Raw genomic sequence first — 19,736 nt, forward strand, 5'->3', positions numbered from 1 at the left:
ACTATTTGATGATTGGCTGCTTCTGGTAAACTCAGCTGAGCCGGCCAATCCTAAAATATTAAAGGAGATAAGCTTGTGAAGATGGGGAACAAGGTTGTGCTGCGATTTGTACCATGGAGACAACTGGTGCAGCAGAAATCCTCATCTAACATTTCTCCATCCATCCACTAGGGGACGCTAGAGGTCCATGATGCATAGAAGTGCCGAACAGGAGCTTGGACACTTTAAACCTTACTGTAAAAGCATAAGCGTCACCACCTCTATGCCCCTGGCCGCCTATGACTGTAGTAGTGCCCGCCAGAGCTGGGTGCTTTTTAATTTGTTTTACTATGATCATCAGTGGACCCTTTTCTCTCGCTGGCAGCCGCAGAGTCGCTGTGGGACGTCTCCAGCCACTTGCCCACTCCCAACATGTGATCATCTCCAGGGGGGTGGAGGCATTTCATGTAGTCTCTGATCTGGTCCTTCCAAAGAACCAATCAGAAGTGAAAATCCTTACAGACTGGAACAGAGGGGGTCATTCAAACCCGCTCATGAGCGGCAGTACGCTCGCAAGCGGGTCGATGTTCCCCCACTGCGCATGACGGAGGGAGCTCCGTCGTGCACACGCGCGAGACCCGGCGAGCGACGGGCTCTCCATCGCTCGGGGTCTCGCACCAAAGGGGGCGTGCTGTCGATGTTGATTGACAGCATGCCCCCTTTGGTGGGCGTGTCGGGGGCGTGCCTGCCAGACGGAGGCGTTCCCATGGGAACGCCTACCGTCTGAAGCCGGCCCCACTGACATCACTAGTGATGTCAGTGGGAGTAATTTTGGCTCTGATAGAGCCAAAAGCACTCCAGGGCTTGCGGCAGCGAGACCCTACCGCAGGGTCTCCGTCGCAAGCCCGATGGTCAAGACCATCGCGACCATCATCATGGACGCTCGCATAAGCTGTGGGTGGTGACCCACAGCTATGCGAGCATCCAAGAGGACGCTCCATTTTCAGGGAGGAGGGCCCTGATTCAGAGCGAGCGCTCTGGTCCGAGCGTTCAGCTCTGAATGAGGCCCAGAGACCATCAGGAGACTGGTATAAAGTACTTGGATGTGATGCTGAAACATTAGATGTGCGACAAGAGACTAATATTATTAATGTGCTGAGTAAAAATGGGGATCTCCCATGTCCAATGATAAATGTTTCAGAATTGAATTTATCATTTTAGCTACCGGTGCAGCATTAGGCACTATTACAGATCTTTTATAATAGAGTAAGATTCAAAAAAAAGTCGACCTGGGTGGCGCCAGTAATCAAAATAAACTAAAACTAACAACAACAATCACAAAACAATCTAAAATCCACTAAAAGCCCTACTCACAGATTAAAGTAAACTGAATTCCAGGCCAGTTGGCTCCTGAGGAACCAGATTGCATTCTTGGCTAATGAAGCATTTTATAACCTAAATCTACAACATTCATACACATTACAGACACAGGGGCTAATTCAGCGCTGATCGCAGATTCACGATTACCGGGAACCTGCGCGTGTGCAGAATGGGTCCTGCATGTTCGCACGCAGCCCCTGCTATGCCTCTGCCTGATTGACAGGCAGAGGCATTTAAGGGGTGGGTACGGCCGTCGTTCCAGGAATTGGGGTATTGTTGGCCCCATTTCACAGGAGTGGCAAGGCCATGGGGCTCACTTAGCTGGCAGGCGCCGTCCACCTTCATGACCATCAGCCGCGATGGTGCTCCCAGCCTGCCACCTCGGTCGCAGTTCTGGGATCGCAAATGCAGCAGGGGGTGCCATACAGGGGGTGTCATATACCTCCTGCTGCATTTGCATATTATCAAGGACTGAATTGCAAAGCTGCCTGCGTGCAGCTCCATCCTAAGCTGAATCGCCCCCAAAGAGCAAACTGGGCTTCGCCGCGTGAGTCGATTTATAACGGAATACAGTAATAAGGTCGACATTCACAATGCCGTCCATCATTATGTCGACAGTTATGATGTGGACATGGTTGACATGTGACATCCCGACATTCTCGGGATGCTGACATTGAAGTTAGGCCGTGGGAAGTTAGGGTTAAGCACTAGGGGGAGGTTAAGGCCGATATAGTCATTAGATCGATCATCTATATGTTGACGGGGGGTTTTTTGTAGGTACATCAACTAACATGGCCAATCTGTCGTTATCGGCAGATTGGATTGCATGTTCGGCCGACGATTGTTGTCAGAAAAGACCAGCGGAAGCGCGCATCAAACAGTAATGGAGTTAGTGCATATCCGAGAGGTGCAGCAACTATCTGCTCCTAAGTGTGTAGCTAAACAAGTATTAGCACATGGGTGACGCATTATATGCCTGTCACTCCACACACCCACAGGGACGGGTCAGCTGCTGCAGATGGAACCTAATCCACCTACTGCATTACCTAGGACGGGATATGCAAAGGACAATCTAATGTTTTTTTTTAATAGAGTATCGAAACTATTTGAGGGGGAATTCAATTAGTCTAAAGTGGCCGGGAACGATTCACTTGTTTGTGCCGCAGGGCGCGAGTGGCCATCATTTTGCATTGCGGCGTATAGGTGCGAGGGAGAGTGTCCCAAGTTTAAATCATCAGAAGGTCGGGATTTAAAACATTTTATTATTGCGAAGGCCCCCACCCGGCTGGAAAAATGTTCTGGGGAGAACACTGCGGGCAGGGGGTACAGTACACGCTCCTATAGTAATTTCTGATCGCATGCTCTTCTGCCGTTGTGGGAACTCCTGTATGATCTCTGTATGGGCGACCATGAGGGTCAGATGGTGTTTACAGCCGGACAGTCTGCATCTTATTATATAATTACTGCTACGCATTTCCAGCTAGTAATCTGGAGCAGACCCTATTGCTCTTTATGATTTACTTTAATGTTTTGTTTTTTGTGATTTATGCATAAACAGATGACAACATAATTACATTCACTGTCACAATGAGCTGACACCTCTAATAGTGCATACACACGGTCAGATCAGGCAACGAAAAAAGATATCGTCTGATCGTCCTGCATGTGCTGGATGATTGTAATCGAACATCCAGCACAGCACCAAACGACCCATGATCAACGATCGCAGGTCCCTATAGTAACCTGGTCGATATTGACCAGGTTGGACTGCATGCGCGGACGATGGTCGTTATTGTCCACCCAGGCCACTGCCGACTCCTCAGATCCGCTGGCAGCGCCCAAAGACCTTCGGATCAACTGCTTGACCCTCGGGTTACTCAGGATCTCCGGCAAAGTCACTCTGCCAGGACCAGTGAATCTGCGTCCAAGGACGCAGCCACTGGCTTTGGCACGCCCTGAAAACGTCGCCGGCACTTCCCTGATTTTTGGAACGCTCCCTGTCGATGCCCCCCCAAACGCCAGCAGCCTCTCAATCGTGCTGCGGCTTTGGGGCACTGCGACCAACGTTACAGAAACAGAGCTGCACCCAAGAGGGTCCTGCGCATGCGGAGATCTGCGAACATCTGAGATTTACATAAATATCTGAATTAGGCGCCAAGTCTGTGTTTTATTTATAAATGGGGGAGATTACAGGGGCCCAAATCTGTGCCCCCACCCCCTCCCCCCCCACACACACACAAAGTACTAGTCAGGCTCTGTATGCAAGAGATCACTATTCACATCTGAGCATATGTTAGAGACGATGTGTAATATAAAGCTGTGTAAATTTGTATTGAAATGTCCTCCTTTCCGTCCCTCCTCTAGATCATGTTGCTAGAAAACTGCATCCTGCTGCTGCTGGCCACAGACTTCCTGCAGGTGGCAGTGTGGAGCAACGTTAAGCTGTCTGCAGCTGTCATGTCAGGATTTCTTATTGGTGAGCGATTAGTCATGCCTAATAAAGATCACTTGCAATTTATTCTGCCTTGTTAAAAGCGTAACTGAGTTGAAGCCTTATGTCAATGAAGCTCCCTGTTCACAGAACCGCAGGCTTTTATTTAATTTTACTGGTCATTTTCCATGTTGTATCTCTTAAATTGCGTCTAGAACAATAAAACGGGCATGCTGGCTTTACAGCAGGGTTACGGACATTTTCCCATATTTAATAGTACATGCATCACAAAATAAATCTAAATCCGGTTTGGCGTTATTATGGGATGTCATTGTTTCTCTTACAAAGTCTACAGCGCAGGCCGGTCCCTTTTTATAGCTACAGATATATGTCCACCTACATCTATCCTCCGTACGCTACAAGTCGCGTTACACAACGCATAGGCCCTGTGCGACTCGGTAGTCTTTAAAATGTGTCTTATTTGCAAAGCGATGCGAATGGGACGCACAAGCGGCTTATGCTGGTTGAATTGATATGCGTCATGCCTATATACTGAGTGTAACTGCGGGTGTATCTATGCAAAGCATTCCGGGGCGCAAATTCTGCAGTGATGTCGGTGGTCATAGTCCGCTACATCACTACCAGGGGGCTGGAGGAGACCTGTTTTGCACATGTGAATTGCTGGGCGGGGTGAATTGCTGGGCTGGGCAGACATGGTTGTGTGGATTGTGGCCATGTAAACTAAAGCCCCATTGAAGTTGCTCAGTGCAAGTTGCCATATATCTGTTAGTCTGTCACATGCTTGAATTAATCCAGCCTGATAGCATCAATGTATGTCACAGAAGGTTTAGTTCTATTCCCCCCCCCCCCCTATATTATATAGGGCTGTATTCAATTGCCACCGAAAAGTAGTTTTCGCCGATGACGTAATTTCGCCTGTCGGAAACTTTCCGCCGTATTCAATTGCACAGACTTTTCGCGGAATAGATTCGCCTCAGAATGGAGGCGGAAAAAAGTGCAGAATTGGGAGTTTGGGGTGCAAAGTGGCGGCAACAAACCTGCAGCCTTGGGACAGTCCCCAAAAGGTAAACCGCGTCAACAAAAGCTTAAAAAATACTTTAGATCACCCCAAAAAAGTACTTTTGTTTTGGGGGCGAAAAATTCCAGTTAGGGGACAAACTTAAAAACTAGCGAAATCTACTCGAGGGGGGTTTGCCCAAGGTTTATCTTTTTTTAGTTTGCAGGTGATTGCTCACAGTGCATTTTTTACGTTTTTTTTTTTTTTAAAACCCCACTTTAGCGATTTTTACCATGCTAGCACCCATCTTCATGTTCCCTAAATTTGCTGGGACATCTTATTTTACCCCCAAAAATTGCTAAATGCTATTCTTCAACCCTTGTGCATAGACGCTAAATAGCAGCTATTGAGAGCAAATAAACACCCCAAATACCTTCAGCAGCGCTATTCGGGAGTATCCATAGTGATCCCTCATGTCAGTGCATCTTTTGGGGGGGTGTAAGGTTGATTTCCCCAAATCTGACAGGAGCTGATTGGTTGGTACTCTCTCATTCCAAGGCAAAACTCAATCAGCTCCTGTCATTTTTTTCAAACACAACTTGTAAAGAGACAGGAGCTGGTTGGTTGGTACTTTATCTTTCTCAAAAAAGGCTTAGTACATCTCCCCCTCATATATATATATATATATATATATATATATATATATCTATCTCGCTCTATTGTTAGATCCAAGTAACATGGTTTGTGTTTTTTTTCTTGTTGATCCGTAGGCTGCGCCGCTTTAATTATTTACTACACTCTGCTGCACCCCAAATCGACAGAAATCGCCCAGAGCTTTAAGACAGGTGGTGCAGCCCACGGCAAGGGGGATGAGTCGTCTGCCTCCTCCAGGTGGTGGCATCGAATGTCTAACAAAGAGGTGGACGACTTATTTCGAAGACAAGACCTCAACCCAAAGACAAGAGAGCAGGAAACATTAGCCGAAAACAAAGACCTGGCCTGGATGAAGGTGGATAAAAATCGCCACCACTTGCTGCTTTTGAAACTAGCCATGAAAACCGGAAATCGGTCAAAAATAAATGCTGCGTTTGGCGGCGGTGGCCCTGGAGACCTCTTTTACCTTGGGTGCGCCCCAAATGCCCAGCAGCCTCTGATGAAGAACAGTGATGTGTCAGAAGGCCAAAACAAACATGTGCATCCAAATGGTGTCTACCTAAAGTCGGAGCCTTGGTTTTTGGGCCAAATGCAAGGGGATACTGGCCAAGGTCACAAGTATGGGCCACAGGAATCCTCTACATATGTGACTCTTGGAAACTCTACAGCTGGCGATGGTGTAGCCCAGAAGGATGTGGGTGATGAATTGCCTGCCGATGGTCGGACTTGTTGCTCTGTGAAAGTATCGGAGGTGGCTACAGCTGGTTCCCCAAGCAATGACATGCTTGGCAGCGCCACACTGTACTTCAGCGCACACACTGATGGGATGGTGCTCTTGGAGAAGGACACTGACTGCATGGTGGCGGCTCCAGAGGCTGGATTAAAAGCCTCACTCGACAGTCCCTTAAAGGGAACACCAGAAAATGAGGCTGTTGAGACCAAGGCGCTACCAGTCATGTGTGTCAGTCCTATTCTAACCCTGGCTGCGAACAGCAACTTCCAGAGGAGCATTGCTGGGGACGTGGGCAGCCTGTGTGAGGAATCGGATATGTCCACTGATGAGACGGCAATCGTGGAGGCTGGGGAACCTTCAGGGAAAAGCCGGTACCACTTACTAACGGCCGGGGCTCTCCCTCCCTCTGTGACAGGGAGGCTCATCCAAGAGGAGAAACCCTGCTTCACATCCACTCCCAAACCACAGGCCACGAGTGGAGATAAAGGATCGCGGGAGGAGACCAAGGCCAGGAGAAGGCTTGAACAGTCGACTGAGACGACCTAGTTGTAACGAATCTCTTAAAGGACGAAGAGATTCTTGCTGACGATATAGAACCCAACTTCCAATGGGATTGGCTGAGTAGCATTAAGTATTACATTAAAATTTTGCTGTTTATGCTACTGACCTATCCTGCGTCACTGGAGAAAGTTACTTGTTCTGATTATAAAGACGGTACATGGCCTATAGCACAGAAATGGCTGTCGCGTAAATTAACAAATGTTGCCCATGGCACAAAGAATTTTGTGAACATCTGCCTGCATATTAAGGTACATCCGTGACGGCTCATCCATCTTCATTGTAACAAGGGGTGTTTCCGGATTGTAACACGGAAGGTGTATCCTAGTGACTAGGACGCTGCGTTCCTTTTACACCTGCTCTGGAAATTGCGCAGAGGGAGCAGTCCTGCGCGGTGTTCGTATAATGATGTACGAATTGGCGGGCTGTGGCTTGTAATTTATACCAGTCCCTATTCCTAACATCAAATGTTCTGGGGGTGATCACTCCTATATAATAATTATATAGTATTAATCTTGTATTTAACTGTAATCTGTATGTTTTTATGTGTAATATATTTTGTCAAGGGATGATTCATTCCTACAGGTGCACCCTCAGCGTATGTGACCTGACTGGTATATTTATTTTAGCTGATATATACTGCCCTATAACTGTAAGCTTTGTTGTACTAATTACACATGTAAGTTTTCCTGTAGAGAACAAAAACCTTTTATATATAGTGAAATTGATATGTACCTGTCTCCTGCACAACGAGGCAGCATTGTATGTGGGCTGAATTGATCTTCAGCCTATTGGAGCACTTGGAAGCGGCAGGAGCTGGCTACTGTCATTAATTCCTGGTGGATTAATAGGCTCTATTCTCCCTGGACAGAAACCCTACCATTGGTTTGTGTGATTGCGCACGACCGATATACTTTACAAGTAGTGACATTTTAGTTTGTGCTATACATAAACTCCCAGATCATGTGACATCATGCCGAAGGGGCAGGGTCTCCGGCACCAAGGAAGATGATCACTGTCATGCACTACACAGGGTGCATCCGGCTCTACTGTTCCAGACACCTGCATTTGGCTTGCATGGTGCCTGGAACAGCACCCTGCAGCCAGTAGAGCTGCATGTAGCCTGTAGAGCTGGGCAGCACCGCCCCCGGAGCCCTGCACCCTAGGCGGCAGCACCGCTCGTTATCGCACTGGCATTCGGAGGTTTTACAGCGCTGTTAGCGTTTGGCATTTACCTCAATGTTCCTTAGTATAGGTCTGTCCATGTTCAAAATGTCTTCCTTTGTGCTGATGTGGCCCTCTTGGGTTTTGGGGCCCTCAGGTTTTCCTGGGTGTTTAGCTTGGGTTACATCACTGCCTAAAACCCTTATATACAATAATAAATGGGCATGGTTCTGTTTTCATTTAATAGTAACCCAAATAATCTTTGTTTTTGTTTTTTTTACTTCGTATTTATAATATACTGGACCAAAGGTAAAAACTGGCAATCTACCTAGTGTTTAGAGTGTTGGACATGTAACTGTAGATTTAATATATTTTGCAGCGTATAAATATTTTTATTAAGCCTTTCTGCACACTAACTTTTTTTATAAAATATTTAATAATGATATTGTCCTATGAAACCGTGTTGTCAGTACATTTCCTGAGTAATAATCCTGGATAATATAGTGATCCCAACATTTCTGCTAGATAATGTATTCCCAGCATTCCTGAATAATAATGTATTCCCAGCGTTCCTGGAGGATTAATGTGTTCCTGGGTCATGTTGTATTCCCAGCATTCCTAAAGGATAATATATTATCCTCCAGGGACGCTGGGAACACATTATCCTCCAGGAACACAACATCACCCAGGAACACGTATTCCCAGCGTTCCTGGGTGGATAATGTGTTCCCAGCGTTCCTGGATGAATAATGTGTTCCCAGCATTCCTGGATGAATAATGTATTCCCAGCGTTCCTGAATAATAATGTATTCCCAGCGTTCCTGAATAATAATGTGTTCCTGGGTCATGTTGTATTCCCAGAGTTCATAAAGGATAATATATTATCCTCCAGGGACGCTGGGAACACATTATCCACCCAGGAACGCTGGGAACACATTATCCTCCAGGAACACAACATCACCCAGGAACACGTGTTCCTAGCGTTCCTGGGTGGATAATGTGTTCCTGGGTCATGTTGTGTTCCTGGAGGATAATATGTTCCTGGGTCATGTTGTATTCCCAGAGTTCCTGAAGGATAATGTGTTCCCAGCGTTCCTGGGTGGATAATGTGTTCCTAGGTCATGTTGTATTTTCAGCATTCCTGTAGATTGTGCTCTCATTGTTCCTGGAAACTGGATATGATCACGTTTTATGGATCACAGGGTCTGATTCAGAGCCGGACACTATTTGCGCTCGCTCGTTCAGAAAAAGGGGCCGGATATTTAAATTGAGCGCTCGCTCTTTGCGGTCTGTTGACGCCTCTATGTCTGAGTGAGCGAACGAACCATGCGCTCGCTATTTTGTAAAGACGCTCCCTGGCCACTCGCATCCTGTGTCATCTCCGCTATTTATTAGATTAATCGAGTAAATCGAAAGGCGTCTGAACTGCTCGCAGTGCTTGTGGTTGGATTATCCTACCTCAATCATGCGAACAGTTCAGGCTAAGAAACAACCAAGTGACGTGGTTGATGACGCTGCTTTGTTAATTATGCACACCATTAAAACGCCCGTTTTGACCGTTTGGCACGCCTGCGTTCGGATCTCCACTCCCCGTTTTCAAGCACCTTCCCCTGTTACCACCCACAAACGCCTCATCCTGTCACTCAAATTAGCAGGCACTTGATTTCCGACCTCAGTAATGACTGGTTGGCGCATGCGCATTACGACGCATGAGCAGATGTGCGAACATCTAACTACGAACGAGCGGCCACTTACGAGCGGCTCTGAATCAGGCCCACAGTACGTTGGTTAAAGACTCTCAGCACTGTTTCTCCCATATAGAAAATGGTTTAAAGCCTGTGACTAAATCACGTGTATAACTTCATCTGACACAATGACGCCCGGTCATGCAGGATTGAGGTCGCTTCTCAGCCCTTCTCCTTGAAATGTATTTTGCATTATTTAACAGTGGTTTTAGTTATATATTTGCAGGTTCTTCTCCTTGGTGGCTGCCGTGCAGGCTTGTGTCTGAGACTCTGCTTTGGGCTCTTGGCTTTATAGTACTAATGAAAAGCCTTCATTGCATTACTTTTTGCCTATATGTATATTAAATTAAGGTTGGAAATGGACATGAACAAAATATCCTATGAGAGACCATGAAAGAGTCGGTACTAAGCAAAGCTCGTGGGAAGGGATTTGTAGAAGTTGGACCACAGATTAGAAGCCCTGGGTAAGGCTGTCCTGCCCTATGTCATCTCCTTTATTTTGCATGTGGAATTTTTATCTGGACAAGTTGAAATCTTAGAAGATGCAGATTTGTGTCTTCCGTGTGCTGCTCACGGCTTAGAGCAGACGTCATTCTCTGTTCTCTTAAACCGGTGGTGGCGATTTGGGGGGCGGGGGGGGGTTAGCTGTTGGCGAGATCACAAAGTTGCTTATGACAAGGTACAGAGATAATATACAACAAGGGCCGCATGTGTGGCCACTACAGACACCCTCCTGCCCTCTACTTATCCTGATCATCTTCATTATAAATAAGTGTCTAGTGGCTAATATGGAAGTGTTATAACTTTGTATCTCTGTAATAATAAACCTGAAAGTGCCTTGATTGTGTGTTGTCTTCACTATGGGATAACAAAATGTTCTGAAAGAAGATCTCTGGAATGTCTGGTCAGCATGTCCTGCTTCCTTTTCTCTCCGTTTGTCAGTTGTTTGTAATATTCTTGGCTTGAAACGCTCTAAATTATAATAAGTGTCCGTCCCCCTCCCTCTGTGTGATCTCGTCCAGCCCTGGAGCTTTTAACTGGACAGGTGCTATGATCTGGAGACTGTGCCCGGTAGTGACCACATCAATATTGTGGCCTTGGTACAGATTATTTTTCCACATAGTACCCATACTTGTCTAAGTATTTGTTCCAACGATACACTAAGTGACTGTCCCCTTCAGCGCCATCACACAGGTGACGTTATACCGCAGTATTGTCAGATATAAGGCAGCACCTCAGGTTTGCGGTGTCCGGGATCATTGGCCTAGTAGTCTGCAGCCTACTCTCCTGATGCCTCATGTATTGGCTTTTGGCCCCACAGAATTGCTGTGGATTACATTAGTGGGGAGAATAAATATTGCTTTATCAGATCAGTGGGGTGAGGTATCGTCCTCTAATCATTGACCAACCTGCACCATGGCAGGTACTCTACCCTATCCATATCACTAGAATGAGGAAGTTACTTTAATCCACCTGCTGCTGTAAATATAACTGCCCCATGATTGCACGTTTAGGTGGTCCATGGGCTGATCACAAGCTTTGGGTTTTACCCCTGAAGTTTATGACTTTGTACAGATTTGGTCGTTCGGGTCTGTCCTCACTTGTATATAAACAAAACACCAAAATGTCAGGTCCTAACTGCATTTATGTCAGACGGTTACCTGGCAGGAGTGGGGTCAGCTTCAAAGAGCGTAACTCCTAACAGGTGCGTCCGGCAGGCCGACCGAGCTACATGGGGTTCTGTCTTAGAAGTCATTTGAGCGTAATGTGATCCTCTGTCTCCCGTCACTAGGCCCAGTTTTTATCCCCCTGTATTCTTACGTTGGATTTGAAGAAATATATTTTCCCAAAAAAAGTTCAACCGACTTCAAAGTATCTTATTTCCGTATTAGGGGTACACTGTCTTCTACATCGCCAGAGCAAGGTGTTTTCTGCCTGTATGTCCTGATGCTGTGAGAATGTCACCTGTGCTGGCACCTCACCCAGCATTATAGCCTCTGTGTTATACAGCAGTTTGTGCAGTACGGTGTGACATTTATATAAAGTACTTTTATACGGGTCATAAAGTTAAGAGCAACACTGTGTAAAGGTTACAGCGAGCGAGTGACTCATTCATCACGCCTGCTATTGTGCCGTTCTGTCCTCTACAAAACCGTCTTATAATGCTGTGAATTTACATAAGGCGCCCTTTCATTCACTAAGAGCAGGGCGCAGGCTTCACGGGCCAGGGATTCTGTCTTCTCTGCATGTATAAAGTGAGTGGATCTCCTATTCAGCAAATTGATGAAGTCAATATTCACAGATACCAATGGGACCAGTGCCCCAGGTGGACATTGTTCAGCTATAATAATTCATTACAAGTATTTCATTAGATAGGTGCATCCATTCGTTACGCACTAGTGCCATAGCTCTCTTAAACCATATTTGGGTATTCTCCAGAGCCACGCGTTGAGAAAGAGGAAACAAAAATTTCAAAACTTTAAAGTACTTACAAAATGCACAACGTTGCCTTCTGTCTAACAAAATAAAAATGCCCACAGTCCTGAAGATGCTGCAAGTTGAACCTTTTTTATAAATCTGAAAGTTATACAAAATAGTGACTGCTCCGATCAACTTAATGGTCTTTCACAGGTGCTTGTAATGGGAGGGGGGGTTTACGCTAGACTAGAACAAAAATGTTCCCGCAGCACACAGTAAAACACCGGCAGTAAGACTTGAATACTACATGGTAATAGAAATTCAGCGGTCATTGTTGCTTATATTTGCAAAGATCTGTTTAAGCACTGGGCCGCGTCAAGGCGTCTCTGTACCGGTGTCTAAAGGTGACCACACACTAGGCGTTCAGGTCACGATCCGATATCGTGTCCGATTTCTCCCCCTGCAGTCGTGGGCACGATTTGGTGATAAAAACAATCCAAATTGACCCACGATCTATCGTGCATCCTATACTCTTCTAGTGCATCGTGATAAGATATTCAGATCTTGCCTGCAGCAGGCAAGATCTGAAGATGCGATGTACAACCAGCGGGTACAGGCATCGTAATCGTGAGTAGAGACTCACGATTAGGACATATTTTACACGATCTGTCGTCCCGATGCGTCAGAATCGGGCCGATCGTGTAAAATATTGCCTAGTGTGTGGGCACCTTAACACTACATAATAGCACCCACTATGGGTCATATAATTGCATATTGTGCCACATGATAATACCGTGTTTCCCCAATAATAAGACACGGCCTTTTTTTTTGGTTCAAAAAAACACCATAGGGCTTATTTTCGGGGTAGGTCTTATATTAATTATCATTGACAGCAGTGCCCCTTATGCAGGCCCCCTTGTAGAAGTGCCCCTTATGCAGGCCACCCCCTTGTAGAAGTGCCCCTTATTGCTGTGCACTTAACTGACTCGTCGCCGTCCGGGATGTCGCTCTCACTTGCGCGTTGACTGGATCTAACATGATCCAGCAGGCGTGGCCGCACAGGATCCTCAGCGCGCGGGTGACGTCATGACGTCACCCGGGCACTGCATGACTGGGAACGCTGGTCTCTGCAGCGTTCCCAGCTCAAAATGAGATTCAGGTAGGTCTTATTTTCGGGGTAGGGCTTAATTTGGACCGGGTTACAAAATTAAGGGTAGGGCTTATTATCGGGGAAACACGGTAGCACATATATTTTAAGTAGAGAGCCAGCTCACCTGGAGGTGCCCCAGAGACTTCCAAATAGCACTACAGGAACCAGCACACCCTCTCAATGCTGATCCCATCCATGATTTATAAATCTGAATTGTGTTCATCCAGAGGAAGGCAAAACATAACCTCTTGTTCCTTCTTACGCCCCAAAAAAGGAATCTGATAAATGTAACCCCTGTACTAATTACAGGTACCATTATTTGTCAGAGAAGCATTCCATCCATTCTTATGCCTACTAATTGGGTCACCTCTGCCTTTTCTTAGAGCCAGAGGTTACTCTGCTGTGATCGCTGGCCCCTATGCGCCCCCTCACCTGTACATTAGCCACCTGTTCCAGCAAGTCTAGCAGCAGCCCTCATCTACTTTGGTTCTTTTACTTCTTGCTTCCAACAATCGACCGACCTAATCCATGGATTCAAGAGCTGAACTCTGCAGACGATTATATCTGTTCATCATTCATGGTCCTATGACCTCTGCCCTCTGTACACGTGAATCCCCTTCCACTAGCAACTATCTGCCCCTTGCTACATTCCCATTCTCATCTTCAGCATTCTCTTGGTTGTTAGTTCCATTATTCTGCTATGTGGAGGGTATTCAACCTGCGGCCCTCCAGCTGCTGTGGAACTACACATCCCAGCATGCCCTTCCACAGTTTTGCTATTAGGGCATGCTGGGATGTGTAGTTCCATACCAGACGGAGTACTGCAGGTTGAATACTCCTGTAGCTACAGCAGTGTTACTCCAAAAGTTGACATCCCCAAGAGGATATAATTATATACTGTATAATGACCCAGCTGCTGTACCTGTTTTCCTAGGTCTGTACCCTTTTCTACACTGGTCCCAACCATATCCTAATTGACCTCATAAGTGCCTCATGTTATATCCAGAATCTGGGATTCCCTGTGAGCAGTCAGTGGGCCAGATTCAGAGCCGCTCGCAAGCGGCCCGATGGTTGCGAATGCGCGAGCCCCGCTGAGCGACTGAAGGTTAGTCGCTACGGGGCTTGCAACAAGATGGGGCGGCTGTCGTTGTTGATTCACATCACTCCCCGTTTTGTGGGTGGGTAGGGGGGGTGGCCGGACAAACGCAGGCATTCCCTTAGGACGCCTGGCGTTTGTAGGAGGGGTTACTGACATCCACTCGGGCTTGCGGAAGCTAGACCCTACCCCAGGGTCTCTTCGCAAGCCTGATAATCGCGACTGTCTCCAGCCCGCCCGCACAAGCTGTGGGTGGTCACCCACAGCTTTGCGAGCGGGCGGAGATAAAAAAAAAAAAAACCCACATTCAGAGCGAGCGGCCTCCAGCAGCGATCGGCTCTGAATGAGCTCCAGTGGCACCAGGCATGGAACCGCTACTGATTGTACATAACCTGTATGGGGATAATTGCGCTAAATCTCTGAATAATGTATAACTAGATGTGACAATGCGATAGGAGTGCAGCACTACCTAGTATCAATGGTGTTTATGTGCTAATAGACCAGTTACCCCAACAAAGTCATTTCTTTAAAATGGATTTAAACAGAAGACTTATCGGGCTGGTTCTGAGTCTGACGCACTGGAGTCTGTGTGAGCCATTAGCGGTCGCACACCTGTGACTTTATGCTGATACAGCTACAAGCTCTTCCCTGCTGTATGAATCGCCCACTCGGGGCTTCTCCACGCAATAGTGCTTGGTGCGGCTTTAGACGCAACCGGCTGTCGCACCAGCAACATTCCGCCATTACAGTCTATGTTTTAGGGATAGCCATGCTGGAGCACAGGTGACTTACTTAGTACCTCAGTCAATTTGATTTCCCCATCTGGACTCACGCATAGATACCCTTAAAACCTGGACTGTAATGGCCGAGATTGTGGGAACCACTCGGTTAATGTATGACTTAGGACACAGGTTCTCAAACTCGGTCCTCAGGACCCCAAACAGTGCATGTTTTCCAGGTCTCCTCACAGAATCACAAGTTTAAATAATTAGCTCGACCTGTGGATCTTTTCAAATGTGTCAGTGAGTAATGAAAACACCTGTGCTCTTGCTGGGTGACCTGGAAAACGTGACTTGTGTGGGGGGATCTGCAAACCATGCACTGTGAGGGGCTCCTGAGGACTGGCGTTGGGGAAATCCTGTCCTGCGTAATGCTGATACTCTTCCCATCAGTTTGGGCTGTTTCCCAGTGTCTTCAGTAACACGAATAGCAGGAAATAGACAGAGTGCAGAGTGTGTTCAGCAGAAATTCTGTCCGTGACAAGTGATGACTTGCACATTCCTTTTATTGTGGTAAATAACTCTGACTTATAAATGTGTCATGAAATAGGAGCAGATACAGCAAACGTCTGCGATTCTGTGTAAGTCCCATCAGCTGTAGCTGACACCGGGATTTTCATGGACTGTGGCCCTGATTCAGAGCCGCTCGTTCGTTCTGACCGATGTTCGCACATCTGCGCATGCGTACGGATCGTAATACGCATGCGCGAACCAGTCAGTGCGGCCGAAAATCGTTTGTTCGCTATATAGCGAATGCCTGCTACTTTGAGTGACAGAAGGAGGCGTATGTGGGTGGTAACAGGGGAAGGTGCTTGAAAACGGGGGTGTGGAATTAGAACGCAGGCGTGCTTAAAGGTCAAAACGGGTGTTTTAAGGGAGTGCATAATTAATACAGCAGCGTCATTGACCACGTCACCTGTTTTTTTTTTACTCAGAACTGCTTGCAAAATAGCGGTTGAAAAAACCAGCCACAAGAACAGCGAGCAGTTCATACGCTGTTCGATGTACTCGATTAATCTAATAAATAGCGGACATGACGTATGGTGCGAGCGGCAAGGGGGCGTATTTTTCAAAATTACAACCGCAAGTTTTGCTCGGTCGTTCAGACTTAGAGGCGTCAACAGACCACAATAAGCGAACGGTTCATTTGAATAGCCACCCCTTGTTTTAGAACGAACGACCGCAAATAGCGAGCGGCTCTGAATGAGGGCCTGTATCTTATACAGCTGCTGGGGCCTATCCATAAGCAGATAAATTGAACGATATATCGTTCAGTCGTTCAATTTATCTGCTAATGGATAGGCCCTGAACGATGACCGATGCGCACTCCCGCGGCCGATAAATTGTGTCTTTCGTCTCTCCAACATGTTGGTCAATTATCGCTTATCACTACCAGATATTTTACATATCTGGCAGTTTATAAGCAGTAAAACGACGAACGATATTTGTAATGAAAATTCATAGAAACAAAAAAAAAATATCCACTCCCGGAATGATGTCATGCGATATCGTTCGTCGTTTGCAGAAATCGGTCATGTACATGACCGATATCTGTCACCGCAGCCCCAGGAATTTTCAAGGGATAATCTTTTGTCTTTCATCGTTAGAGAAAGATCTGCTAATGGATAGGCCCCTGCCTGCAACGCAATTCCCTTTAAACATGATAAGTAAATCGCAACGTTTTCAGATATACGTTTACAGGTGGCTGGAGCTTGGTAATAAGTGCCAGAGCGGCGGTCTGCCATGTATAGGACCCAACCCCCCCCATTTAGGTGCATATCACAATCTGCACACGAGCATCAGGAATGGAGGAAGGAGGCCTGGTCGGATGAATCCTGTTTTCTTAGACATCATGTAGATGGCCGGGCATGTGTGCGCTGTTTACCTGGGGGAGAGATGGCACCAGGATGCACTATGGTAAAAAGGCAGCTGGCGGGGGCAGTGTGATGCTCTGGGGCCGGCAGTGTTCTGCTGGGGCACCTTGGGTCCCGCTGTTCATGTGGATGTTACTGTGACACGTAACACCTGCCTGTCCTGTTGGCTGGTATATACAGTGGAGCTATCTGCCGAGGGCTAGTATATACAGGTGCATAGGCAAACGCAGGTGGGGTTTCCATCTGCCTGGAAACCCCCCTCCCCAGCACACACATGACTACAGTAGAAATAGTAATATAATAGAATTTTGCTAGTGTTGCATGTTCTTCTCAGTATCACAAATGAAATAATTAGCACCAGCTATGGATCTTTTAACATGTGTCAGCATAGCCGAATAGCAAAACTGCGGCAGGGCATGCTGGGATTTGTAGTTCTACAACAGCCTACCGTAGAGAGAGACCAATCCTTACCATCAACTTAGTGAAAAGGGCAGTGTGTGCATTTATTAGTAGTATTTAACTAAAGGGTAACCAGCCTAAGCTATGATCACTAGTGCTGTTTCTTTTCCTTCTTTAGGCATATTTTTCTCATTTTAGCAAGGTCCAAGCTGATAGGCCTCATTATCACCACGTATCCTGCTCCGAAAGGTAGAGCGGCCACAATATATTTGCTTCCTAACTGGCATAACTGCGCCGTTCTGCACCCCTCGCAGGTAGCACATTTTGCGACATCCCCCTTACTGTATTTTCCCTGAATAAACAGGTGATAGAAAAAAAAAAATCCCACTTCTGATAGGTGCCCATATCGTACACACAGATTACCGAATGCCGCCTGAGACTAAACTGAGGAGCGCTGCTAAGGAGGGGGATGACAATGGCAGTGTCTGAAATAACTGATAATTTTTAAAATTAATTTACTATGATACTAGAATTGATTGGCGGACACAGACGGACCAGCGCGGATCTCCTGGCGTTAACAAATCCTGGCTTGGATAATCTGTGAAACTTTGAAAACAGCTGGTTGCACAGTGAGTCCACATGGTCAGGCCTGGCCGAGAAGGAGGAAACAAACATAGGTGACTACTGGGGATAAATAATATACTAGTGGCCAGCTCTGGCCGGTGACATTACTGGAAGCCAAATGGACGTCCTGTGATTTTAAGATAAGGAGATAAATATGCGTTAGACATAATACGAGGATGGTTCAATAAATAAGGCAGCCGGACCTCTCATTGCATAAATTTATACAACTCGTACATATATACGTATAATCAATATTGTGGCCTTGGTACAGATTATTTTTCCACATAGTACCCATACTTGTCTAAGCATTTGTTCCAACAATACACTAAGGCAGTGGTTCTCAAACTCGGTCCTCAGGACCCCACACAGTTCATGGTTTCCAGGTCACCTGTCAGGTGCACAGTTGTAGTCATTACTCACTGACACATTTTAAAAGATCTACAGGTGGAGCTAATTATTTCACTTGTGATTATGTGAGGAGACCTGGAAAACATGCAGTTTGTTTGTGGCCCTGAGGACAGAGTTTGAGAACCACTGCACTAAGGCATCTATCCCAGCATAGAAGAAATCAGTATCTGTGCCTTAGTGCAATGGTTCTCAAACTCGGTCCTCAGGACCCCCACACAGTTCATGTTTTCCAGGTCACCCAGCAGGTGCACAGGTGTATTCATTACTCACTGACACATTCTAAAAGATCCATAGATAGAGATAATTATTTCCCTTGTGAATCTTTGAGGAGACATGGAAAACATGCACTGTTTGGGGTCCTGAAGACAGAGTTTGAGAAACTGGTCTAAAGCTACAGTTATTAATGTTACTAGAACTCTAGCTGCATTCCTACATATAAACCAGTGATGGGCACTAGGCAGCCCACCAAGCCTATACCTGCAGCCCCAGCTCCTTTCTGCTTTATTGCCCTCAGTCCTAGGGGTAAATTTACTAAAGTAAGTTTTAAAAGTGCCCATAGCAACCAATCAGATTCTACTTAACATTTAACTAGCACCTCCTAGAAGACAATAGCTAGAATCTGATTGGTTTCTATGGGCAACATCACTTTTAAAACTCACTTCTAAAAACTCTCACTTTAGTAAATGTACCCCCTAGTCTCTGCTTTATAATTCCGGCTCTTGTTTTCTGCTTCATGGCCCAGCGGCCACAGCTCTTATTGGGTAAGTCCTAATGGATGAAGCTCGGCAGGTCATACACGTGACAAGCTTGAACTGGGCGCAGCATGGTGGCACAATGCTCACAGCACTGGCTTCGATTCCCAGCAAGGCCCAATCTGTGTGGAGTTTGTACATGTGATAGGGAATATTCTCTTTAAAGCGCTGTGGAATATGTATGGTCTAAATATATATATCTATTAATAAATAAACTTGATATTCTTTTGCCTGGGGCAGCCCTGTAATGCATCGGTCTGCTGCAAAGTTGTCAACGTTTGTTCCACTTACACACGTGAACAGACATTTGCCTATTATGGGGCACTTTAAATACTAGAAGAGAAACAGGTTAACAATGGAATCTCCTTGAAGAAATGCATTGTGCCCTTTCCAGTCATGACACCGTTTCATTACCTTGTTTCTGATCTCTGAGAAGCTTTGCGCTACCACCATATATTGCCTTTATGTGCCCAGTCACCAATTGCACGTTGGCCCAGTGGTTAGCATTGCTGTCCTGCAGTTTTGGGCTCATGGGTTTGATCCCTAATTAGAGCCCTATCGATGTGGAGTTTGT

The 19,736-nt window shown here is 46.3% G+C and overlaps 1 protein-coding gene across 1 annotated transcript in view; it reads left to right on the forward strand.

Annotated features, from left to right (window-relative positions):
* The window catches only part of XKR5 (XK related 5), a 45,192-nt gene extending 36,464 nt beyond the window's left edge, over positions 1–8,728 (forward strand). Inside the window, exons 6-7 of the mRNA XM_088467308.1 lie at positions 3,724–3,835; positions 5,579–8,728. Coding sequence (XP_088323434.1) covers positions 3,724–3,835; positions 5,579–6,741 — 1,275 coding nt within the window. The 3' untranslated portion in view covers positions 6,742–8,728. The remainder of the gene's footprint in view (positions 1–3,723; positions 3,836–5,578) is intronic.
* Positions 8,729–19,736: the final 11,008 nt, after the last annotated feature.

The sequence above is a fragment of the Taudactylus pleione genome, unplaced genomic scaffold, assembly GCF_031769625.1.
Source record: "Taudactylus pleione unplaced genomic scaffold, aTauple2 ptg000070l, whole genome shotgun sequence".
NCBI lineage: Eukaryota > Metazoa > Chordata > Amphibia > Anura > Myobatrachidae > Taudactylus > Taudactylus pleione.